We start from the raw sequence: 25,995 nt of genomic DNA on the forward strand, positions 1-25,995 counted from the left end.
TGCACAGAGTACTTGCCACTCTGGGTTTGCCATCACACCTTTTTGAGAGCACTGACCTGATTTTTATAATCTACTGCAATTTCAATTTATGATATGCGGACTGTATGGATCAACCCTAAGGACTCCCACACCATATAACAAGCAGAGGGAAGGAAACAGGTAGTCCGCCACTGAAGGCTGGAACAACCACGCAGACTTCCTATAAATTACCATAACTGTTACGAACCCACGGATTAGATAACGGCTCTCATGAGCTCGGCCAGTGACAGGGAGAGGAGATAGAGGGAGCCTCCCCCCGAAAAACATCACGGTCAGATCCGATGAGGAGGAGCGGGACAGGGTAAAGGTGATGTTTAGGTTGGCCAGAAGACTCGATCCACCTTCGATGGAGATGGCATGAGCCCATGACTTGCAAAATCCAAGAAGCTAAATACTGACTTATGCCGGCTCTGCAATGACAGTGCGGGGCCTGCTTGTGATTCTCTGTCCTTCTCCCTCTGCCCCTCCCCCACTCTTACACACGCATGCGTGTTCTCTCTCAAAATAAACTTTAACAAAAGCAAATAATACTGACTTATGCTCATAAAAGAAAACATTAAAAATCACATGCAGTGTATCTTTATTGTCACATTTGCTAACAAAGGGGACACGGTGTGTTCCAATTGTGAAATCCGTGTGTTCAGCACCACAGCACAGATGACAGCGTCCGACAAGGTCCCAAACAGGCATCCTGTGGGAGTGAAAGGCTGGAGCTGCCGTCTGCCACTGCCAAGAACAGAAAGAATACAAACTGAATCCACGAACATCTTCGAGTTCCTTCTACAGTGATTTTATTATAAATATGTCCTTTCGGAACAAACAAAATTGCATTCAAGACTATCTGCAAACTTGTTCGAAAGGAAGAAAGGAAGAAAAATGGAACCAGGAACCACTTAGAAAGAGAGATAAGTAGCAAAGACACTTGCATGCCATGCTAAGCGCCTTTCCCCGGAAGTAACAGAAGGTTAACAGGGAATATCACATTAGCCCATTCAATTAAAATACGCTTGGAGTTTGGTAATTTGCTCTTGTTCTGTAAACTGAACTGCTCCTCTCCTCAGTCCTAAGAAATAGAATGGGAAGACAGTCTTCAGAGCCCAGCATCAACAAGAAAGACCTTGACATGGTACTGAACTCTTTGCTCACAAATAAAACTGTTGGCTATTTGCTAGGAGCAATGTCCGAGTAGTCCTTCAGCACTCCAGCCAGATGTTCATTGTGGGTCTTAAACCGTCGCTTTTTCTGTGAAGCAGGTTTTTTCCTTCTCTGAATAGGGGCCTACAAGAAAAGTAAAAACAGATACAGATATTCAGAGCGGCAGAATGGTGAGGATTTACTAACGACACTCAAACCAGCAGCAAAGAAACCTTTTTCCTGCTCAGTGAGTGGCCCAGCCTCCCATACCAATCCCCAGCACAACGGAGCACGTGTTATGGTGCCGTGCACACCCCCATTGAGACTACCTTACCACAACTATTCTCCACACTAAGTGGATTAAAAAAGAGACAGTAAAGCTCTTTGTTTTTCATCTTTATCATTAGGTTTAAGTATATCCAATAAAAAAAGGATCTGAAATATGGCAAAATTGGAGAGTGGACGGGCACACAAAGAATTGTTAAATATTATTCTCCATTCTTTTCTGTACATTTGAAATTTAAAATCACACGATTAAAAAAACCCCACAAAGCAAGGATAGGAAAAAATACCTCATAAAGTGCTGCAACCACACTAATTCACGGAGATCACTGGGCAGTAAATCCTGCCTTTTAAGGAGTCTTAAAAACTCACTGCATAAAACATACACACACACAATCACAAAGAAGGCGAGCTACAAAGACTGACGGTACACCTGGGAAAGAGGAGGAGCAGAGCAGCTACAGTCTAGGGTGTTGGTGAATTATTCCCCCGACTGGGTTTGTCCTTGGACTACAGACAACTGGTTAGCTGGTACAAGGCAATTAGATCACAAGTCATCTTTCAATTACAAATCCCTCCTCTGATCAAGCTTTGAGACTAAGAGATAGTATCTGGTTCCTAAGGAATCTCAAAGTCAGCAAGGACAATTCAATGTGATCAGGGCTAAGGCAGAGCCAGGTGCCAAGACCACAGGGCTCATGGAGCAAGGGGAGGGGAGCACAATTAAGGTCTTAAAGGCCAAGATGATGAAGCAAGCTCCTTTTAGAAACTGAGAGGGCAACACGTGGGCACTAGAAAACATTCAGTATGACTTGACTTACGAGCAGTCACTGCTAGCACAAGGGCTGGAGGCGTAATGAGGAAAGCTCTCACGTGCTTGGGTAGCAGCACCGGGGGGCAGATGTGGGGGCACCAGAGGGCAGAGAGCACCTGTGGCCCTCAATACACCAGACATAATCAGGCTTGCATCTAAGATCACTGATTAGGACGCTGAGAAAAAACTGGAAGGGAGAACTGACTACCAGTTCTTCAGAGAGAACAGAAAGCAGGCTCACAGTTCAAAGAACAGAGGATTATGTTTTTGGGTTTTTGGGTTTTTTTTCCCAGGAGACTGCTTACCACTTTCTTTGGTCCAGATTCCTGCATGGAAGAAATACCCTGTCGCTTCAGATATTCTTCAATTTTCTCCTCATCCATTGAATCCACGGTGACACTCCTCCAAAGTTTCTGAAACTCTGCCAACAAGATAGTAGTTATTTTACAGCAGATATTTACAAGCTATAGCATCTGTGATAGAAAGCCAGGCCTAGATAGGATCTCCTCTGGTCTAAATTAGCACATCTAAGATTTCATTATAAAAACAAAGGAAGTGAGGGGGCCTGGGTGGCTCAGTCCGGTTAAGGACTTAATCTCAGGGTCCTGAGTTTGAGCCCCCAAGTCGGGCTCCACGCTGGGTGTGGAGCCTACTTAAAACAACAACAAAGGAAGAAGACAAAAACACTCAAGTGCTGGACAGTGAGTAGCAGACTGGGAACACAGACTGGCCAGAATAGTAGTGTTCTATTCTTAGTCTAGTAAATGAAGGGCCATGTCATTGAGAATTCCCTGCTTTCCTGAGGAAGAGCAGTTGACACTTAGTCCAAAAATCAGTTCTCTCCAGTGAAATAATTCAAAATTCCTGATCATTCTCTGAGCTCCGTATACTCCATTTCCTTTCCCTCTCAGTAAAAACAAACAAGAAGGGAGATAGGGAACCAAAGTTTTATATGGGGATAAGGAGTTATAAAAGTTTATTAACAGAAGAAATTTTTGAAACTAAATACCTAGAGATGGGTGACTAAGAGGTCATAAAGACTTAACAGAGTTTGGGGCAGTTATTTTATAGAATGGCCCTCAATTGGGGGTTGTCTGATCTTTCTTCACAACTAAATTGAGGTAGTGCATTTTTGGCAAGAATATCACAGAAATGATGCTGTGCCCTTCTCAGTGCAAAGCGTCCATGATGTCAGTGTCTATTACTGAGGCTGAAACTGATCGCTGGTTAAGCTAGTATTGTCAGATTTCTCCACCATGAAGCTATTATTTTTCCTTTTGTAATTAATAAGGACCTTATGGGGAAATCTACTGAGACTAAGCAAATACTCTGTTTCTCATCATAGTTTTTGCTAACTTTAGCATCCACGGACAGCTCCTGCCTACAATTATTACTTGTGGGTTTGCCTAATGGCAAATTATTTCCATCATTCCTTCCAGATGTGTAAATTAGGATTCTACTATAAGGAAGGACTATTTTTTCTCCATTTGTCCAGTTGTTTATTTGATGTAGTATGGACTCATGGATACTTATTTCATGGATTACAATTGATTACTATCATTATTTTGTTGTTCAAACATGCTGGCTTTGGTCATTGAGATCCTCTTCAAATTGTTCCTGTATCTTTTTTACTTCCCTTTTTATTCTTTGGTATTTTTGTTTGTTTTGTTGAACACTTATTTTCAGGTACCAAAAGATGTTCCAAGCTCATCTTGAATTTCCCCAAACTTGAAATCAACCAATTCATCAAGGAGTCCTGACTGCCTTTATTGGAGAATGCTGTTTAGAAACCAAAATCTGGGGGCGGGCCTAGGTGGCTCAGTTGGTTAGATATCTGACTCTTGATTTTGGTTCAGGTCATGCTCTCACGGTCCATGGGATCAAGCCCCATATCACACTCTGTACTCAAAGTGCAGAGCCTGCTTGGGATTCTCTGTCTCTTCCTCTCTCTCTGCCACTCCCCCACTCACGTGCACATATGCACTCTCTCTCAAAATAAACATTTTTTTTAAATCCTTAATAAAAAAAAAAAAAAGAAACCAAAATCTGGGCACTGTTTTCTTTTTCGGTCAGGATTTTCTTCTCTTTTTTCCCTCAATAATAGCAAATGATTAGGGGATTCTGAATTTAAAGGCAGATGATGGGTTTCAGCAGAGGACCTCCAAGTATCATGCAAGTCAGGCATGCTCTAACTATAAAGGTAAATAAAACAGGAACAGATTTAGAAATCTTGTAACAAGGAAAAAAACAGGCTAGAATTTATAAACTCAGATTGGAGCTTCTGAACTGAAGAAATCCCTGTCCCACTCGAACTAAGAATGAAAACTGTGTAACAGAAAGTACGCCAGGGAAGGAAAGGAAATAAGCAAACTCGTTAAAGAGGTTTTACCAAATAATGCATTCATATTTGGGCTATACCCAGACCTTCCCTGTGAAATGCAAACTCAGCAGAATTGTACAGCACACAGCCTGGGAGCCAGACAGCCTGAATGTGAATCCAGTCATTCCATTTACTACATAACACGGGGCAAGTCACTTAACCTCTCTGCCTCAGTTTCCTGATCTGCAAACAGGGATGATAATAATACCTGTCTCACAGAGTTGTGCATATTAAATGAGCTAATGTATGTATTGCCTGCAAAGAAAAAAGCACTATCTATACCTGTTACAGTTATCATCATCCAACATCTATCATCTCTTATTTCTAGGTGCTAACACCACTAAATGAAAGTGGTATAAAATACCTAAGAAAAGGACGGGCTAACAGATATGGGATGATCTCATTTACATAAAATAGAAAAAACTAAAATTCTAAAAATTTATTTAAAGACAGAAAGTACACACATATGAAATGAATCATAAAGGTCTGGAAAAACACACACCATTGTATATCCCCAGGCAGGAACAAATAGTTTGCTTGGTGGATTTCCACTTTTGTGCTATACTATTGTTGAAAAAAAATTTTAATATGCTGAGGTACTTACATATTACTAGTAAATTTTCTTAAATACGTCACAACCTAAGAATAAGGAGGATTATGCTTACTATAATTAAAACACATTGCTTTTTCTTACATCCAAATTAGACCTCGGGCTCTAAGAGTACTTGAGTTAAGGTGTGCCGTTGCCATTAAAAAATGGAGCAGAGGGGTACCTGAGTAACTCAGTTGGTTGAGTGTCCGACTTCGGCTCAGGTCATGATCTCGTGGTCTGTGAGTTCAAGCCCGTCAAGCTCTGTGCTGTTCAAGCCCATCAGGTTCTGTGCTGACAGCCTAGAGCCTGGATCCTGCTTCAGATTCTGTGTCTCCTCCTCTCTCTCTCTGCCCCTCCCCTGCTTGCACTCTGTCTCCCTCTCTCTCTCAAAAATAAATACACATTAAAAAAAATAAAAATTAAAAAAAATTTTAAAAGGAACAGATTCTCATATAGCAATGTACTACATCTTCCTGCATTTTCCTTGTATATTAAGGTGCTTCCTTTTTCCTCACAAGTATTATTATCCATTTTGCACTTCTAAATACAAGGACATTTCTCAATTCACCTCACCCTCTAAAGTACTAATCCTAAATTTTTGACATTAAATGATTTCTCTTGTGTGTGACAGAAAAATGCTTCCCCTCAAAATGTCTACATCTCAAACCCCAGAACCTGTGAATGTATTACCTTATATAGCAAAAGGGACTTTGAAGATAGGATTAAAAATCTGGACATGGGGAGATTACCCGGTATTATCTTGGTGGGCCCAATGTAATCAAAGGATCCGTATCAGGGAAAGAGAGAAGTAGGAGAGTCAGTGGAGATGTGACAGTAGAAGGAGACACCAGAAGGACTAAGGGCCGTGAGCCAAGAAATCCAGGCTCCTCTACAAGTTGGAAAAGGGGATGAAACAAATTCTCCCTGAGAATCTCCAGAAGGCAGGCAGCCTTTGCTGACCCAGTTTAGACATCAAACTTCCAGAACAGAAAGTAAATGAATAACTTTGTGTTGTTTTAAGCCACCAAATTCATGGTAATTTGTCACAGCCGCAATAGAAAACTAATATACATGGCTTTAGATTCTTCTCCTTTAAAAAGTATGATTTCAAGGGCGCATGGGTGGCTCAGTCAGTCAAAGAGTCCAACTCTTGATCTCGGCTCTGGTCATGATTTCAGGGTTCGTAAGATGGAGCCCCGAATCGGATGCTGCACTGACAGCGCACAGCCTGCTTGGGATCCTCTTTCTTTCTCTCTGCCCTTCCTCCTGCTCTCACACATGTGCATGCGTGCACGCTATCTCTCTCAAAATAAGCATTTTTTAAAGTATAATTTAAGCAGATGAGGTTATACAAACAATATTTCCTTCTCAGCACTCCAACAAATACTTGTTGAGAACTGTCACTAACATGGTGTTACATGCTGGACATCTGTAAAGAATACACACGGTTTGTGTGGCAGTGCGACCGGGCAGAAAAGGCAGACTGTGGTTGGGAAGGATGAAAAAAACTTGGCAGTATTTCATGTTCTTAGTGATCCTACACAAATACAACCCTGAACAACGGCACTTTTTACTCAGGGTAAAGTGACACCAGCACAAACAGCAAAGAAAAGAAGCCTTGAGGTAACTCTGAAAACTGCTTTGCGATGGGAGAAACACCACCCTCAAAGGGAAACATTTTGAGTAACCACGTTTTAATCTTCCTTTTATTAAGGTATAATTTATATAGAACAAAATTTACACGTTTCGGTGTACAGTTCCTGAAGTTTTAGCAAACATACAAGTCATGTGAACACCATCACAGAAACAATATAGAACAATTAATTCCATGAGTGCAAAAAACATCCCTGTGCTCCAAAGTCAACCCCTCTACCCACCCTAAGCCCCTGGCAACCACGATTATCTGTTCCTATAGTTTTATTTCCCAAGAATATCATAAACGTGTCATATAACTACAATAAGACAATATGTAGCCTTTTGAATTCTGACTTCCTTCCCTAAGCATGACACTGAGATTTATCCACACTACTGGGCATCTCAATACCTTTGTTCCTTTTTGTTGCTGAGCTGTATTCCACTGCAAGCATGTACCACACTTGGAGGCAATTAAGGGACAGTTGAAGGCCATCTGAGTTATTTCCAGGTTTGGGCACTTAAGAATAGAGTTGATATTTATAAATGCATATGGATTTTGAGTGAATGTGGGTAAAAATCTAAGAGTAGGATGGCTGAGTCCCACCATAATGTATATTACAATGTAGTAATAAACATTTAACTTCCCAAAGAATATATTTGGAACCACACTACACATTATGCAAAAATTAATTCAAATCATCCAAGACCTAAATGTAAGAGTTAAAACTGTAACCCTTAGAAATAAAAACAGGAGCATACATCTTTGTGATTAGGCAGTGTATTCTTAGGACACCAAAAGCACAAGCAACAAAAGACAAACAGATAAACTATACTTCATCCAAATTAAAAACTTTTATACCTCAAAGGACACTATCAAGGAAGTGAAAAGACAACCCACAGAATGGAAGAAAATATTTAGAAAGCATGTATCTTATTAGAGACTTGTATCCAGAATAAAGAGCTCTATAAAGAAAAAAATTTTTAAAAACCATCTAACCTTTAAAATGGACAAAGAAATTTGAATAAACATTTCTCAAAAGGAAATAGATAAATGACCACTAAGCACATGAAAAGATGCTCAACACCCTTAGTCACTAGGGAAACGTAAATCAAAACCACAATAAGATACCACTCATTTCACACCAGAAAGATAGCTAAAATCAAAGTGTTGGCATGGATGTGGGGAAGCTGGAACCCCCCAAACATTGGTGGTGTGAATATAAAGTGATGTGGCCAACTCTGCAAAAGCAGCCTGGCAATTCTTCAAAAAGTTAAAGAATTACCACATCCCACTCCTAGGTATAGATTTAAGAGAAATGAAAACAAGTCCACACAAAAACTTGGACACAAATGTTCACAGTAGCATTATTCATAAAAGCCAAAAAGTAGAAACAATTCAACTGTCCATCAGCAGAGGAAAGGATAAATGAATGTGGTATATCCATACAAAGTAATTTTTTTTTTTTTTTATTTACTTTTAAAGAGACAGAGTGCAAGTAGGGGAGGGACAGAGAGAGAATCCCAAGCAGCCTCTGCACTGCCAGCTGTGAAGACAGACATGGGGCTCAAACCCCTGAAACACAAGATCATGACTTGAGCCAAAACCAAGAGTTGGATGCTCGACCGGCTGAGCTATCCAGGTACCCCAAAGTAATATTCTTTTCTAGCATAAGCATTTAATGCTTTATATTTCCCTTTAACCACTGCGGTAGCTGCAGCCCAGAATTTTGATATTCTTTCACTTATTTCAACATTTTTTTCCGCTTTCCTTGTGATTTCCTCCTTGAACCATGAACTATTTCAACGTGTTATTTAATGTCCAAATAGTTTGGAGAATTTCCAAATATATCCCTAATTTCCAGTATAATTCCATAATGGTCCAAGCACATCCTTTGTATGCTTTCAGTTCTTTTAAGTTCATTAAGGTTTTGTGGCTCAGAATACCATCTGTTTTGGTTACTATCTCAAGTGCACTGGAAAGTGTATGTATTCTACTGTTTATTGGATAGTCTGTTCATAAATGTCAATTAGGTCAAGTTGGTTGACAGTGTTAAGACTTTCATATCCATACTAATTTGCCATTTACTTGTTTAATTACTGAGAAGTGTTGTGGACTTCAATCTTAACTGTGAATTTGTCTTTCTCCTTTCAGTTTTATCTATTTGTAACTTTGGAAGCTCTGTTGTTAGGTATATATTTAGGACTTATTCTTGGAGAATTAAATCCTTAATTGTTACATAATATTCCTCTTTATCCTTGGTAATTTGCTCTCAAGTCTACTTTGATTCTAGCTTTCCTTTGATTAGTATTTGTATGGCCTATCATTTTATACCCTTTTACTTTTTTCAAGGGAGAGAGAATTTTATGTGTACAAGTTTTTTGAGTTTTTTTAGTTTATTTTTGAGAGTGCGCACATGCGCAATTGGGGGAGAGGCAGAGAGAGAATCCCCAGCAGGCTCCACGCAGCATGGAGCCCAATGGAAGGCTCAATCTCACAACTGCAAGATTATGACCTGCGCCAAAATCAAGAGATACTTAACAAGTGAGCCACTCAGGTGCTCCACAAGTTTATTTTTAACATGAAGTGTTATATTAGTTTCAGGTGTACAATACAGGGATTCAACAATTCCATACATCACCTGGTAGTCATCATGACAAGTGTACCCCTTAAGCCCCATCACCTATTTAAGCCATCCCACCACCCTACCTCCCCTCTGGTAAACATCAGTTTGTTGTCAATAACTGTGTTTCTTGTCTCCCCCACCCCCCCAACCCTTTGCTCATTTGTCTTGTTTCTTAAATTCCACAAGTGAAATCATACGGTACTTGTCTTCCTTTTACTTATTTAGCTTAGCATTATACTCTCCAGCTCCACCCATGTTGTTAAAAAGATTTCATTCTTTTTTTATGGCTGAATAATATTGCATATTGCATGTGTGACACACACATAAGTATATTACATCTTTGGGCGGGGGGGGGGGGCAGTTCAAGGTTTTGTTTATTTGAGTAGTCTGTAGCCATTGTAGCCATCATCATGTTTGATCCTGAAAGCAGGGAGAGAAAATTTTTGGACACATTTTGGAGTCAGACACTAAGGCCAAAGTGGGCTCCTGGCAGGGTCATGGTCACAGCCAGTAGAGAAGACAGCTCTGAAGCTGTGTGAGGCTGTGTCCCAGGCAACAGCAAGCCATAAGCCTGCCCTAGAGAGTCATATGCACAGAAATGTGTACCGGCCTGGGTGGGGACACGGCAGACCCCTCCCACCCCACCTGGCCTGCACCCTCTTAAGCTATGCCTTTCCCAGTCTCCTTGAGAGCCCACCACCCAACAGCAGTCGAGATGGTGGCTCCCTGTGCACATTCACACAAACACACCTACCCTCCATGCGTACAGCTCCAGGACAGGCAGCCCAGGCAGAGGCACACAGCTTCCTTCATGAGCACACAATACACCCACACTCAAGCTCCATATGAAGCTCACGTCCAAGCAGAAGCACCTGCAGCCTTGCCCATCACAGGCACAGTGGCAGGGGGTGATCCCTGGGTAGGCAAGTAGGGTGGCCATACCCAGTGTCACAGCCTCACCAGTTGGCCTTTGACTCCTTGATGTCATTCACAAGGTTCTGGGCCAGGAAGATACCAGAGATCTGGAGGAGGGCAATGCCCACAAAGACCCTAGCAACAATGATCAGGTTGTCCTGCAGCCACTTCTCAAACTGGCCCATGCAGCCCTTGGTGTGGATGGAGTCCTGCTGCTCCAGCCCTAGTTTGAGCCAGCAATCATAGTCACACTGGGTGTTGAGGACATCTACTGGGTCCCTGACAAAGCAGAAGGGTACCCCACAGTGCTCCTGGCACAGGTTCAAGTTGGGGCAGTTGAAATAGATACTGAGGTTCCAACCATTAGGCCCTCAGGCTTCGCAGCAAAACCAATATTCCTGAACAAAGTCAATGAGGTTCTGGAGGTCAATGTCATCCTGACAATCCTTGACATTATTGTTGATGGAAGAAATTGAACTGGTCTTAAATCCAGTCATTGAGTATGAAGGCTCGGATCCTTTTTGCAGCTCCAGGAAGAAGACAAGGCTGAGAAACAAGGAGAAAACCTTGAGGGGTTAAGTGTTCTCCCAGAGAGCCCCAATGCAGCCAGCAAAGTCCAGTGCCAACACGACACCTCCAACCACTACAAACAGCCACATGGGGTGGAGGACTCCCAGGTCTGTCAACATGGAGATTGTGGAAAGAACTCCCTTCTCACCCCAGGCCCATAAGCCAATGGCCAGGAACAGAGATCCCAGCGCCCAAAAGACAATGTTGAAGCCAAATAGGAAATATCTTCTGCAGTAATCAACTTTGGGTTCCTGGAGTGCTGGTGCTTGCCCAGCATGGTCAGCTGGCCCAGAAACTGGAGCTGTGGCCAGGCTAGCCGTCCACAGGCCACCCTGGGCTAGAGCAGCCCGGGTTATACCACATCTTCTTTATCCATTCATCAATCAACAGACATTTGGGATGCTTCCATATCTTGGCTGTTGTAAGTAATGCTACTATAAACATAGGGGTGCAGATTTCCCTTTGAGTTAGTGTTCTTGTACTCTGGGTAAACACCCACTAGTGCAACTGAATGGTAGGACAGTTCTTTCTTTCACTTTTATTTTTTAAAATTTACATCCAAATTAGCATATAGTACAACAGTGATTTCAGGAATAGATTCCTTAGTGCCCCTTACCCATTTAGCTCATTCCCCCTCCCACAACCCCTTCAGTAACCCTCAGTTTGTTCTCCATATTTATGCATCTCTTCTGTTTTGTCCCCCTCCCTGTTTTTATATTATTGTTCCCTTCCCTTCTGTTCATCTGTTTTGTCTCTTGAAGTCCTCATATGAGTGAAGTCATATGATTTCTCTCTTTCTCTAATTTCACTGAGCAGAATACCCTCCAGTTCCATCCACATAGTTGCAAATGGCAAGATTTCATTCTGTTTGATTGCCAAGTAATACTCCATTGTATATATACACCACTTCTTCTTTATCCATTCATCCATCGATGGACATTTGGGCTCTTTCCATACTTTGGCTATTGTTGATAGTGCTGCTATAAACATGGGGGTGCTGGTGTCCCTTCGAAAGAGCACACCTGTATCCCTTGGATAAATACCTAGTAGTGCAATTGCTGGGTCGTAGGGTAGTTCTATTTTTAGCTTTTTGAGGAACCTCCATATTGTTTTCCAAAGTGGCCGCATCAGCTTGCATTGCCACCAGCAGTGAAAAGATACCCTCTTTCTCTGCATCCTCGCCAACATCTGTCCTTGCCTGAGTTGTTAATTTTAGCCATTCTGACAGGTGTGAGGTGGTATCTCATTGTGGTTTTGATTTGTATTTCCCTGATGAGGAGTGCTGCTGAGCATTTTTTCATGTGTCTGTTTGCCATCTGGATGTCTTCTTTGGAGAAGTATCTATTCGTGTCTTTTGCCCACTTCTTCACTGGGTTATTTGTTATTTGGGTGTTGAATTTGATAAGTTCTTTATAGATTTTGGATAGTAACCCTTTATCTAATATGTCACTTGCAAATCTTCTCCCATTCTGTTGGTTGCCTTTTAGTTTTGATGATTATTTCCTTCACTGTGCAGCTTTTTATTTTGATGAGGTCCCAGTAGTTTATTTTTGCTTTTGCTTCCCTTGCCTCAGGAGACGTGTTGAGTAAGAAGTTGCTGCAGCCAAGATCAAAGAGGTTTTTGCCTGCTTTCTCCTCAAGGATTTTGATGGCTTCCTGTCTCACATTTAGGTCTTTCATCCGTTTTGAGTTTATTTTTGTGTATCGTGTAAGAAAGTGGCCCAGGTTCATTCTTCTGCATGTCGCTGTCCAGTTTTCCCAGCACCACTTACTGAAGAGACTGTCTTTATTCCATTGGATACTCTTTCCTGCTTCGTCAAAGATGAGTTGGCCATACGTTTGTGGGTCCATTTCTGGGTTCTCTATTCTGTTCCATTGATCTGAGTGTCTGTTCTTGTGCCAGTACCACTGTCTTGATGATTACAGCTTTGTAGTATAGCTTGAAGTCTGGGATTGTGATGCCTCCTGCTTTGGTTTTCTTTTTCAAGATTGCTTTGGCTATTTGGGGTCTTTTCTGATTTCTATTTTTAACTTTCTGAGGAACAACCATACTGTTTTCCACAGTGGCTGCACCAGTACATCTTTTTACTTTTAACCCATGTCTTCATATTTAAAGTGAGTTTCTTATAGACAGCATATACCAAGGTCTTGCTTTTGTATCTAATCTCAAAATCTGTCTTAATTATCATCTGTAGACAATTTACATCTGCCTTAATTATTATGTTTGAACAGTTTAACAGTGAAAAGTATGTTAGATGATTTTGGATGTTTAAACAGATGAAAATCTGTCTTAATTCGTATATTTACATGATTTACATTTAACATAATTATTAATATGGTTGGAATAAAATCTATCCCCTTACTGTTTCTATTTGTTCCGTGTACTCCTTGTTTTTTCCTTCTGTTTCTGTGTTCATGTAGATTAACTGAATGTATTTTTTCTGATTACATTTTATATCTGCTATTAGCACCTTATTTATGCATTTTTTTATTGAGTACTTAACTGACACTTAAAACTGTATTAAGTTTAGGTATAGAACACAATGATTTGATATGTGCAAAATGACTGCCACAGTAATTAAACACCTATCACCACACAATTTTTTTCCCTTGTGATGACAACTTTTAAGATCTACTCTCTTAACTTTCAAATGTACAATACAGTATTTTTAACTGTGGTTACTTATTTTTTGAAAACAATGGTTTTAGTGGTTGTCCTAAGATTTATAATACATGTCTAATTAATCCCAGTGTAGCTGCAAGTAAATTATACCAGTTCACATGTAATGTAAAGATGTTATAATAGTCTTCCCTCTACTTTGAGCTGTCATAACCTTTACTTTTGTATTTGCTGTAAACATAAAATGGATTTCTATTACTTTTGCTTTATAGTCAGCTATCTTTCAAAGCAATTACTAAAATATTTTTAATTTTTTTTAATGTTTATTTTTGAGAGAAAGAGAGCACAAGCAGGGGAGAGGCACAGAGAGAGGGAGACACAGAATCCAAAGTAGGCTCCAGGCTCTGAGCTGTCCACACAGAGCCTAACGCAGGGCTTGAACTCATGAACTGTGAGATTGTGACCTGAGCTGCAGTTGAATGCTTAACTGACTGAGCCACCCAGGCACCCCAAGAATGAATTTTTATTAGACATTTTTAAATGTAATTTAAAAATAATTTTCTTACCAGAAATCATTATTATATGTTAATGCAGGTCAATGACAATGACTTATCTCAGTTTCTGTGATACTGACAGAATATTACTCTGAAAGACCAGTTCTCCTTCATTTTTAAAAGACCGTTTTTGGGGTGCCTGGGGGGCTAAGTCGGTTAACTGTCAGACTTTGGGTCAGGTCATGATCTCACAGCTTGTGAGTTCAAGCCCTGTGTCAGGCTCTGTGCTGACAGCTCAGAGCCTGGAGCTAGCTTCAGACTCTGTGTCTCCTTCTCTCTCTGCCCCCCCACACCCCCGCTTGCACTCTTGACACACTCTCTCTCAAAAATAAAACATTTTTAAACAAACAAACAAATAAATAAATACATGGACAGACTTTCTGCTGGGTACAGAATTCTAGGTTGAAATTTTTTTCCCTTTTGATTCTTTAGAGATGTGATTGCATTGTTTTCGGGTTTCCATAGATTCAAATGACAATTCTTTCTTCTGTAAAGAGCTTCCTCCTCTAACTCCCATCAGTATTTTGTCATCATCTTCAACTTTCAGCAGTTTGAATATAAATGTCTGGCTGTTTTTCTGTCATTTGTTTTGGGGGATTATCTTGCCTTAAATTCTCTGAGCTTCTTCAATCTTTGGTGTCTATCATTAGTTTTTCAAAATCCTTGGCCATTATTTCTTTTGTCCTATTTTCCTTCTGAGATTTAAATTACATATTCAGACCACTTGATATTATCTCATAGCTAATGGGTGTTCTATTTTTTCAGTTTTCTGTTTGTATTTTAGTTTAGATAATTCATATGGGTCTATGTTCAAGTTTACAGATTCTTCCTTTGGTTATGCCAAATTTACTGATGAGTTCTTTGGTCTGTTACTGTGTTTTTCACTTCTAAACTTTTCATTTGATTTTCTTATCATGCCTCTGAAATATCCTACTTCATCTTTTTTTATTTTTTTTTTTTTAACGTTTATTCATTTTTGAGAGATGGAGAGAGACAAAGCATGAGTGGGGAAGGGGCAGAGAAAGGGGGAGACACAGAATCCGAAGCAGGCTCCAGGCTCTCAGCTGTCAGCACAGAGCCTGACACGGGGCTCAAACCCATGGACTGCGAGATCATGACCTGAGCCAAAGTCGGACACATAACCGACCCAGGCGCCCCAATATCCTACCGGACCGTACACATTGCCTGCCTTTTCAAAACCAGAGGCCTTAACATATAAATCATAGTTATCTTAAATTCCATGTCTAACAATTTCCAGTACTTGTGTCCTAAGAAGTTTAATTCCCTGTCTCAATACTGTATTCTTCTCCTTGTTTTTAATATATATATATATATATATGTAATGAAAACAGGGTATCTTCTGTAGGAAATCTGAGACTGAGACAACTAGTTTTTGTGTCTGGATAGGACCGTGACCTTGCTTCTGCTAGGCCTTTAATGCATCAAGGTAGAGTCATTCTATTGTCAGAACATGAGCTTGGTTTGGAATCTGTTGCTGCTATAGATACCCATAACGCACCACAGGCTTCAAATTGCTCTAGGCACACCTTGTGTTTAGGGTAGAGGCTTGTTTGCCAAAGTTTTTCTCAGCGTCTACTCAATCTGCAGTTCTAGGTCTTCTGTTTAGGCTGTATCTCATTATGGTCTGTCTGCCTCCAAGCTCTTGCAACTCTCACAGAATTCCACTGTTATCCATTACTCTACATCTCTTAGCCTGGTACGGGGTGGTAGCTCTCTGAAATTCTGATTAAGCTTTGGTCGTAGCCAAGTACTATGTTCTAGTAGCTGGCCAGAGGCCTTCTCAATGTTCCTGCCCATCCCTCTCTGCTAAAGTTCTGGGCCCAGGACATATTCCTGCCCCTTCCTTAGGGGTGGAAGGTTTTTTTTCTGCTCTATTCAAACCACAGTTTAAGGCTTTGGTCACACAGTAGAGAGGCAGGAAGGACTAAGACAGGGCTTCATGTCTTTCCTGAAGCATCTACAGTCCCCCCCCCCCAAAGGCTTGATCATTCCTGTTAGCATCCAGTGAAGTCTGTGGAAAAGAACCTGCAAGTAGCTGTGAATTCTCATGCGTTCACGGCCCCCAAGGATTCTACATCTTCCCACCAGTCCAATTTAAGCCAGCAGCAATTCATTAAAATGTTTAACTGAATTCTTCTGATTGGTGTTCATTCTGTATCTGTCTCAGGTAAACAAGTGTTTGCATCCTTTCTTTTCTTGGAGGTGCCCATCTTTCCTTAGATTTCAGGTTAAGTGGTTGCCCTGGAACCTCAGCTCTCTGATGGATTCAGGTATAAATCTGCAGTTGTCTAGGGCTTATTATTATTGCTATAGGGGTGGGACAGTGCTTTGACCAGCTTTCTCCATTTTAAGTGGAAGCCAGAAGTCCCCAACTATCCACTTTTTCTGCAATGAACAATGTGATTAATGCAACTAGCTGTGCTCACTACAGGATTATGTGAGAGAAAACAGCTTCAGGTCAGACTTCCAAGTCAGCAATAAAAACATCACTCTAATTCCAAGAAAGCACACAATACTGTTTTAAAATCTATACCAAACCAGAATTTTATATGTCTAATTTACCACAACTGCTGAAGGAAGTATGCCACCCACAAAGTAGTTCAGACGTTTTAACCCATAACTTGTTAAATTCTAGCTACCAATGTGTAAAAATTGTATTCATTTATTTAGAGTATTACAGAATATAAATGCATAACAATTAAACTGTATACTTTTCTCTTGTAGAAGAAAACAAGATAAAGAGAATAAAAGTGTAGATGAGAAAAACCTCTTTTACTCAATGGTAAATTTCAGTCAATTCACTTTTTACCAAGCATCTATGTTACCAGCATTGTAAAGGTTCAGTTCTTTGAAAGACAAACTACTGTGATGTTCTACCTTGATTTGTACAGAGCCCATATACTTCAGGCCTCTTCAGACACAATTACACAGGTAATAATACCTATTAAAAGGAACAGCAATGGTCTAGAAAGCTAATATATATATTAATGTACCACCAAAAAGAATATACAATATAAATTTTAATGGCACAATGGAATTGAAAGTACATTAAAACAAAATTTAACTACTTTCTTTTGCTAGAAAAGTGATGCTTGAGCTATTTTCAGAGGAAAATCCCTGAATAAAAAAATTCTTCAATGTCTTTGTTATTTTTCAATAAAACATTTCTACATTAATCCCTGTCTTTCCTTAGCTTAGTGCTATTGCAGTATTTAAGTATTACATGTACTATATAAATGTATCACAGCTGCAAATACTTAAGATGAACACTGGAAAGCAGGGCCAAATTTTAGAGGCAGGATTCCACAGGATCCGAAATTTAATTACATTTTAATGTATGGGGGGGACAGAAAATGTATAGTTGACAGAGGTACAAAGAGAAATAATCTTGTTTTTTTAATTTTATAAAGTCATTGCAAGAAAAATACATTCAAGATAATCTTTATTTTCTATGAGCCTGGCAAAGACAACTAAAAACATCTGGTACTGGTGAGGGTAAAGAAATGGATACTTTTCCATATACTGCTGTGAAGGGGTAATTTGGTCCCAAAATATTGGTGCAAACTTTACAAAAGGCATTAGGCAAAGTATTGAAAATTTTTTAGGGGTGCCTGGGTGGCTCAGTCAGTTGAGTGTCTGACTTTGGCTCAGGTCATGATGTCACAGTTGGTGGGTTAGAGTTCTGCATCAGGCTCTGTGCTGTCAGCCTGGAGCCTAGCACCTGCTTTGGATTCTGCATCTCTCTCTCTCTCTCTCTCTCTCTCTCTCTCTCTCTCTCTCTCTTAAAAATAAACATTAAAAAAAATTTTTTTAAGGAAAAGAAAATTTTTTAAATATCCCTTACCTTCTGATCTCACAATTCTATTTCAAGAAAACTACAATATGGAAATAATGAGGCAAGTGCACATATATTTATGTGTAAGTATTAAACATTATTTATAATAGCATATAGGAAAACAAAAATTAAATTTCCATCTGTGGAGCATCGGAAAAACTGTTTTAAAGCACATCCATAAAATGGAATACCATATAGCCATTAAAAAATAATGAACTAAATAAAACAGCACCAGAGCTCTAAGAGTTCCTGAGAGAAGTCCTATATTGGAAGGATAAAGTTTAAATTGTTTAAGCTTCCAGGTAGGAAAGAAAATAGCAGCAATGAAAGAAAAATCAGCGTTGTCACTGGACCTGTCACCAGGAACACCAATTAACGTTATGTTTCCGCAAAAGATCAGCTCAAATGTGGCTTCAGACTGCTAAACCGGCTCTGGCTCTCTGCTATGTAACAAAACACAAAACTACAGATCCACTTAGTCAATCAGCCAGAGAGCTAAGGAAATGTGAATAAATAATCAGGTAAGATTTAAATACCTAATATTTTGGTACTATTTGGTATTTCTAATTCTACTAATAATAGCTAATATTACTGTTACTACTATTCTTACTATGCGCCAGGCTCTGTTCCAAGCTCTAAGAACTTTATATTAACTCATTTAATTCTCATAAGGACAAGACAGATACCATTACTCCTACTTTATAGATAAGGAATCTCAGAAGTATCTTGTCTAAGCAAACAAGGAGCAAAGCTAAGATATAAACCAACAGCTAACTACTCAAACCATCCTCTTAACCACTGCATTTATACTGCCTCTAAATGAATACGATCCTGATATAAGGAAACACTTTTGTGAAATAAGACATATACCTAAGTTCAGCTACGCTGTGTTCACTTACCTATTTGATTTTTTTAAATTACTACAAATAAACTCTCTCCTTACTTGTTTGTTACATCTCATTTTAGGACATTTGCTTCTATTTACAGATAAAATGAAGGGTAATCTTAAGCATGACTGAAAGCGTCACCATTCAAGATTTCATCTCTACCCATGACTGCCACCTACTGGGCTAAAACAAAAATCTTCATCAATACAATCAGGACAAACCATTTTGAGTAAAATATGAAAAAAGAGTAAGGAAGATAAATATTACGATATGCATCAACTTTCAGGGGGCATTCTCTGTTTATACCATTAGCAAAGACTCAGTTTTTTTTTTAATTAGTGATTTATGCCATACTGACAATTTCAACTAAAAGAACACTGTCCCACCTCTGAAGTTCCTGTGGATGACATTCCCCCAGGGTCTCTACACCACTGTATGAACATCACAATGACAGTATGCAAGAGCTACTATATGAGTTCCTATGTCAATCTTCCCTCTGTCTTAGGTGAGCTCACGAACAGAAACCTTATTCACTTGGACATCCGTTGTATCAGTGAATGTGCTGAATCAAATTCATGAAAAGAAGCTTGAAGACAACGTATCTTAATTAACTGTTGTCTATTTTATAAACATAAATCGTACCTTCAACAGAATTCTCAACACAAGTAGTTTTGCCTCCTGGGGGAACATTTGGTAATATCTGGGTACATTTTTAGTCGTCGCGCTGTAAGGAAAGGTATGGCAGTGACATCTAAAGCAGCCAGGGATTCTACAAAACATCTACAATACAGAATAACAATTCTAACACCAAAAAAAAAAAAGATCACCCAGCTCCAAATATCAATACTGCCCTTGTTGAAAAACCTTTCTTCCTCCAGCCATCCTTCTTTGAAAGTATAAAGATTAATGAAAAACATCAGTTTATGATAACTGAGCCTACAACCAAATTCTATATACAAAGTACTTTTTATAGTGGTTTAATATACACATGATTTCCTAGCAACATACAAGATATATTATACAGAGAATATAGTATGATTAACCTTTGCAAGTCACAGAAAAACTTCACTTTGCATTTTGCAGACCTTTGCCAAGAGTTCTTTACCGCTTAAGGAAAACACTGATCATGGTATATAGGTTGCTACTGCATCATGACATTTGTACTGGTCCATCTGTAGCCATCGCATCTCATAGTGACTCTACACATAAAGGTCAACAAGTATATTATTTATATTCTTTTTATATCCCAATATGTGCTTGAACAGATTAAATATTAAAAATATTGAAATAAATTTTTTATAAAATATAAATCAATTCCTTTTATTTCTCCTTTCTGTTACAGTTAGGGTATTATAGTTTTTTGTTTTGTTTTCTTTTGTTTTTTTTTTTTTTCAACGTTTATTTATTTTTGGGACAGAGAGAGACAGAGCATGAACGGGGGAGGGCAGAGAGAGAGAGGGAGGCACAGAATCGGAAACAGGCTCCAGGCTCTGAGCCATCAGCCCAGAGCCTGACACGGGGCTCAAACTCACGGACCGCGAGATCATGACCTGGCTGAAGTCGGACGCTTAACCGACTGCGCCACCCAGGCGCCCCTCTTTTGTTTTTTAAAGAAGCTCTATGCCCAATGTGGGGCTCACAACCCTGAGGTTAAGAGTCACATGCTCTACCGACTGAGCCAGCCAGGCGTCCCAGTATTATACTGACTTCTAAGAAATTATGTCTAAAAGTAGGTTGTGTATCTTGAAATTTCATTTTATAAGAGCAAAGAAGATGTTACAAAGTATTTGTTACTCAAGGCCCACTGAATCTGATGAATAAAGGATTAAAAACCACTAGTCTGTGAAAAAAAATCAAAGTCTTTACTACAACCTTTGCCTTCACTATTCTCTGCTTGAACCCCACTTCCCCCACAACAGCACACACATGGGCACCATTCCGGTACTTTGCAAGGCTGGCTCCACCTCATTCCATGGCTCCTCCATCCATGGCAGTCTTCTCTGAGCTCTATCCCCCATGCCTTTACTGGCTTGCACATACTACATTTGTCTCTTTCCTAGAATTTGATACAATCTGTAATCATTTTTATTTTTTGTATTGTCTACTTTATCCTTTAGAATATAAACTCCACAAAGGCAGAGAATGGTCTACCTTGTTCACTACTGTATCCCTATATTTAACAAAATGACTGGGGCATATAATAGGACATCAGCAAATATTTGTTGAATAAATGAATTCATGAATACACTATAATAGACCATTACCAAAATCTCAAAAAGTGTCAATTAGAAAATAAAAACAAAAGAACGAAGTTGATAAAATGATACCATTAAGTTTAAGCAAATTACTTAGAGATATAAAGAGAATCACTTTATATACACAAAAGAGCCCCCCCAAATTATATAATTTCCAAACAAATAATGGGGCGAATGTATCACGTATTAAAGATAATAAATATAAAATGACAATTCAAAAGGTTAAAACCGACTGTATGTCAACTACAAAGGAAATATATACACAAAAGACAGGGTACAAAAAAATGGGCAAAAATATATCAGTCAAAAAAAAGGACAAGGGATTAAAAGAATAATGAGATAAAGTCAGACTTTAAAGTAAAAAAAATATGAACTAAAACCAAGAGGGGATGCTTTATAATGTTTATGGATACAGTCCTTAAACTAGGATTGTCAAGAATGTTTATAAGCTAAAAACTCTGCAGGAAAACATACAGGAAGTACTGGCAAAATTAACAACCAAAAGGCAATGGCAGATTTTAATGTTTGCTCAGTCACTGCTCATATGAAGTAGTCAATCAAAATTTAGTATGTAAAAGGTGATCTGATTGTATTTTCCCTTAAAACAAAAACACAACAACAAAAGTAAAATAGATAAACCAACAGCATAATACAGAAATAAGGGAGAATGCCCAAATACAAAAAGTTAACAATAAAAAGGGAAAATTACACAAAAAAATTAAACACGTTCTAGGGCCACACTCTGCAAAAGCATATGCTATTAAATTTGAAAATTAAAAGTGATTTTAGGAAAGAACAGATTGCCAAAAATTCACAAGGTAGGAAACTTTATGAAGGACATAACCAAAGAAGATATGAAGAATGCTGTCAAAGCAGCCACAGCCAGACACATGCATCCATGAGTTTTCGTGTTCAAATCCTCAAGGAATTGAATATTCTCACAAAGAAAGAATGGGAAAGGGAAGGAAAAGGACAGGAATGATGGAAGGAAGGAAAAACAGTACTTCTGTTTGGATGTATCCAGCATCACACCCAAAACAAATCCTGAGAAAGTAAACAAAAAAGAGAACACTGAATACTGAAGCAAAAATCCTTAATATACAGGAAAAGAATCCAGAAATATAGAACATAAAAAAAGGGTTATTTTAGGAGTGTAAGGACAGTTCACTATTAGGAAATCTAGTAATATATTTCAACATATATTAAGTCAGAAACAACAAAGATCTTAATAGATGCATAATCTGTCAATTTACCTTCCCAATATCTCCAGATATATACAGCTATTTCATAACATAAAAAATACATACACATATCCAGCATGTAAGGTGTGTAAGAATATTTGCTGCAGCATTATTAAATACTTAAAAATCCATTTATCAGGTACACTTATATAATGGAACACTAAATAGCCATATGGTATTATAGAATATCTCCAACAGAGAAAAAGCAAATTAGAAAATTAGAAAAATAAACATCAAACAATTTACACAACTTCTAAATGTGTAGGATTTTACGAACAAGCATATATGGTTACTTTTATAATGTGGGTAAAAAAAGTGAAAATCCTCATCTTGTCCTTATAAACCAAGTAATAAGGAGATGGGAAGAGTTTAAGCCAACAAAGGCCATATAAAACAGCAAATGAAAATAGGGATAATATTAAAGAATAGAACTTTAGAAAAAGATAACGCAAACAGGAAAAGGCTGAGCAAAGTTAAAACAGTGATATCCACAGAAAAATCGCAACAGGGGACAGAAAATAATGGCTTGGTATAATGTTTAGTGTGAGGATTACGGCGGAAATTAAGTATACTCCTAAAAGTTCTCCAATGAAATTTTACCAAGAAAACCTAGAGGTCCATGCTATTCTTAGCGAGCTACTGCAACCTCAACATTTGCCTCAAATTACACATCTACATAACACAACAGATATGCTACACCATGCTGCCATCTGCAGAGCAGACTTAATACTAAAAATTCCCAGAGAACGTTCAATTATTTTGATTGATAAAGGTATCAAGAAAAATGGTAGGGGGAACTAAAACTAGTGCTATACTATATTAGAAAGTGAAGAAGAGAGACAGCAGGTGGAATCAGCAACATGGTAAGAAAAAGTCATTATAATACTTCAAGCTGAAAAATCAAGAAATAAAAACATAAGCATATTATAAGGGGAAAACCACTCAAAGAATTAAAATAAATCCAGTAGGGGCGCCTGGCTGGCTCAGTTGGTAAGCGTCCGACAATCTCACGGTTTGTGAGTTCGAGCCCCTCACTGGGCTCTGTGCTGATAGCTCAGAGCCTGAAGCCTGCTTCAGATTCTGTATCTTCCTCTCTCTCTCTCTGCTCCTCCCGGACTCACACTCTGTCTCTCTCTCAAAAATAAACAAACACTAAAATCAAAAAAATTTTAAGTAAATCCAGTTAAGTATGGCCACAAATCAAAGGGCCTCCAATTAGTGAAAGGAAAAATGTATCTGCTTTTCATTGTAAGATCTTCCTATTGGAACACGTGATACTTGTGACTTTTTTTTAATACTGCAAATTGCTTTCAAATGGATTAGCTATGCCAAAGAATAAAGGAATCAGCTATTTTTTTTAAACTTGTAAATATCTTAAGGATCAAGTCCACCGCTATGTTTTTTCAAAGTGTCAAATCAGTATGACAATTATAAAAGTTTTCAAAAAGCAACTCAAGCAATACGAAAACTGCTAAGCCAAACTTTCTTAAATGAGTATCACTACAGTGTATAGAAGGTCACTACTACCTTATTGACACACAGAAAGCTTACTTTATTTATTAGAAAGTGCAATACAGAATAACTGGAATGCTTTGAAATTTTTTATTTACAGTAAAAAACATTTATTGAGAACCAACTATATACAAGGTACTCTCAATCACGATTTTCCAACAAAACACAACATTCTACTTCCTAAAACAAATCATGGTCATCTACGTAACTTCAGGTTGACTAAACTCCTATCTACAAGCACCACAAGCCTAATATCTGCAGCCAGATAACAAATAAAAGAAAAACTTAAGAGCTATTGCAAAAATTACAAAATCATAAGACATGTATGGACTATTGAAGGGACAAGAATTATACGTGCATTTTTATACAAAATTATTCCTTCAATAGAAACTCTTTTATTTAATACAATAAACGAAAGTCACTAGGACTACCAGGCATGCATAACAATAGTTTCACTATTTGAAATTTAATATTACTTTTTTATTTTATGTAATTCTATAATGTTAAGATATTCTGGTATAAGTTTGTATTACTTTTCAAATTTTATAATTAAAATGGTGTTTAATTCTTTTCTTGCCTTTTTAGTTCAAAATTAATACAAATTTACAGTACAGTCTCACACTTGTTTAAATGAGAATATTTATTTATTTATTTATTTATTTATTTATTTATTTATTTTTGAGAGAGAAACAGAGCACAAGCAGGGGAGGGTCAAAGAGAGACAGGAGACACAGAATCCGAAGCAGGCTCCGGGTTCTGAGCTGTCAGCACAGAGCCCAACGTGGGGCTCCAAATCACAAACTGCAAGATTATGACCTGAGCTGAAATCAGTCGCTTAACCGACTGAGACACCCAGTGTCCCTAAGTGAGAATTTCTACTTGTATAGGTATAGATTTCCCATGACTAAACCCTTGTTTAACTATTTTACCTGACAAGTATTAATGAAGTATTTTTAATTAAAATCCAAACACAGGCATCACACATTTAGCATAAGATTCACCATAAGCTTATTAGCATCTGACTCTACAAGAGTCAGAGAAAAAAGTCATCTTCCCTATCCAATCTGATAATCAACTCATAAATTACTTTAGTCACCAACAGAATTTTGTTCTTTTTTGGGGCGCCTGGGTGGCACAGTCGGTTAAGCGTCCGACTTCAGCCAAGTCACGATCTCGCGGTCCGTGAGTTCGAGCCCCGCGTCGGGCTCTGGGCTGATGGCTCAGAGCCTGGAGCCTGTTTCCGATTCTGTGTCTCCCTCTCTCTCTGCCCCTCCCCCGTTCATGCTCTGTCTCTCTCTGTCCCAAAAATAAATAAAAAACGTTGAAAAAAAAATTTAAAAAAAAAAAAAAAAGAATTTTGTTCTTTTTCCCATCCTGCATCAAGCTTTCATATCAAGATATGTAGTATTTGTAAAATAATAGAAATAAAGAAATAAACTGGTACCGCTGACATATAAGCATAAAATATCTAACCTACTATATGATTACAAGTACAAATAACCTAAAATCTTTCAAATTCCATATTTCAAATTGCATTCTCAGAAACAATATGTTAGAAGATTAGTTGTGTTCTAAAAGATAAGGCTAAAAAAGCACTACTACAAAATTTGTTAACAGAGAATTATAATGTTACTTTTGAGAAAGAGACAGAGCAAGGAGCAGGGGAAGGGCAGAGAGAGAAGGAGACACAGAATCACAGGCTCCAGGCTCTGAGCTCTCACCACAGACACGGACATGGGTCTTGAACTCATGAACAATGAGATCATGACCTGAGCAGAAGTACGACGCTTAACTGACTGAGCCACCCAGGCACACCTATAATAGGATTATAAATATAAATTTGTCACCCTGTATTTGTAATATTTGAAAACTAAACAGAAAGGCTCACCTTCATCCACAGAAAACTGACAGCTCTTATCATTGAAGAAAAGAATTTTCTTTTTATCAGGACGATTTACAAATAGTATCTGGTCCCCCAAAGCCTTAAAAGACAAAAAAACAAATTTTTTTCAGTTAACTTCCAAATTACCTCCCCCCAACAAAATATTTTTTTAATAAAAAAAAAAAGTAGTAGTCCTTGTAAGT

At 38.5% G+C, this 25,995-nt stretch overlaps 1 protein-coding gene, 1 long non-coding RNA gene and 1 pseudogene across 6 annotated transcripts in view; 1 reads left to right on the forward strand and 2 right to left on the reverse strand.

Moving 5' to 3' along the window:
• Nucleotides 1-602: 602 nt before the first annotated feature.
• The window catches only part of GTF2E2 (general transcription factor IIE subunit 2), a 79,852-nt gene continuing 54,459 nt past the window's right edge, over nt 603-25,995 (reverse strand). Inside the window, exons 6-9 of one of the 5 annotated variants that reach the window (XM_006930602.4) lie at nt 25,799-25,892; nt 2,575-2,690; nt 1,186-1,317; nt 603-765 (exon numbers count right to left, since the gene is read on the reverse strand). In XM_006930602.4, coding sequence (XP_006930664.1) covers nt 1,201-1,317; nt 2,575-2,690; nt 25,799-25,892 — 327 coding nt within the window. In that variant the 3' untranslated portion in view covers nt 603-765; nt 1,186-1,200. Of the gene's footprint in view, nt 766-807; nt 1,318-2,574; nt 2,691-19,544; nt 19,627-25,149; nt 25,207-25,798; nt 25,893-25,995 lie in introns of those variants that run through there. The other 4 variants (XM_003984651.5, XR_006596414.1, XM_045055322.1 and 1 more) reach the window with 4 other exon arrangements.
• On the reverse strand, nt 9,685-11,615 carry LOC101090512 (annotated as a pseudogene).
• On the forward strand, nt 17,933-19,740 carry LOC123384805. The gene is made up of 2 exons (XR_006596415.1): nt 17,933-18,536; nt 19,003-19,740. It is a non-coding gene; the product is annotated as an uncharacterized LOC123384805 (long non-coding RNA).

The sequence above is a fragment of the Felis catus genome, chromosome B1 (genome assembly GCF_018350175.1).
Source record: "Felis catus isolate Fca126 chromosome B1, F.catus_Fca126_mat1.0, whole genome shotgun sequence".
In the NCBI taxonomy this organism is placed as follows: Eukaryota; Metazoa; Chordata; class Mammalia; order Carnivora; family Felidae; genus Felis; species Felis catus.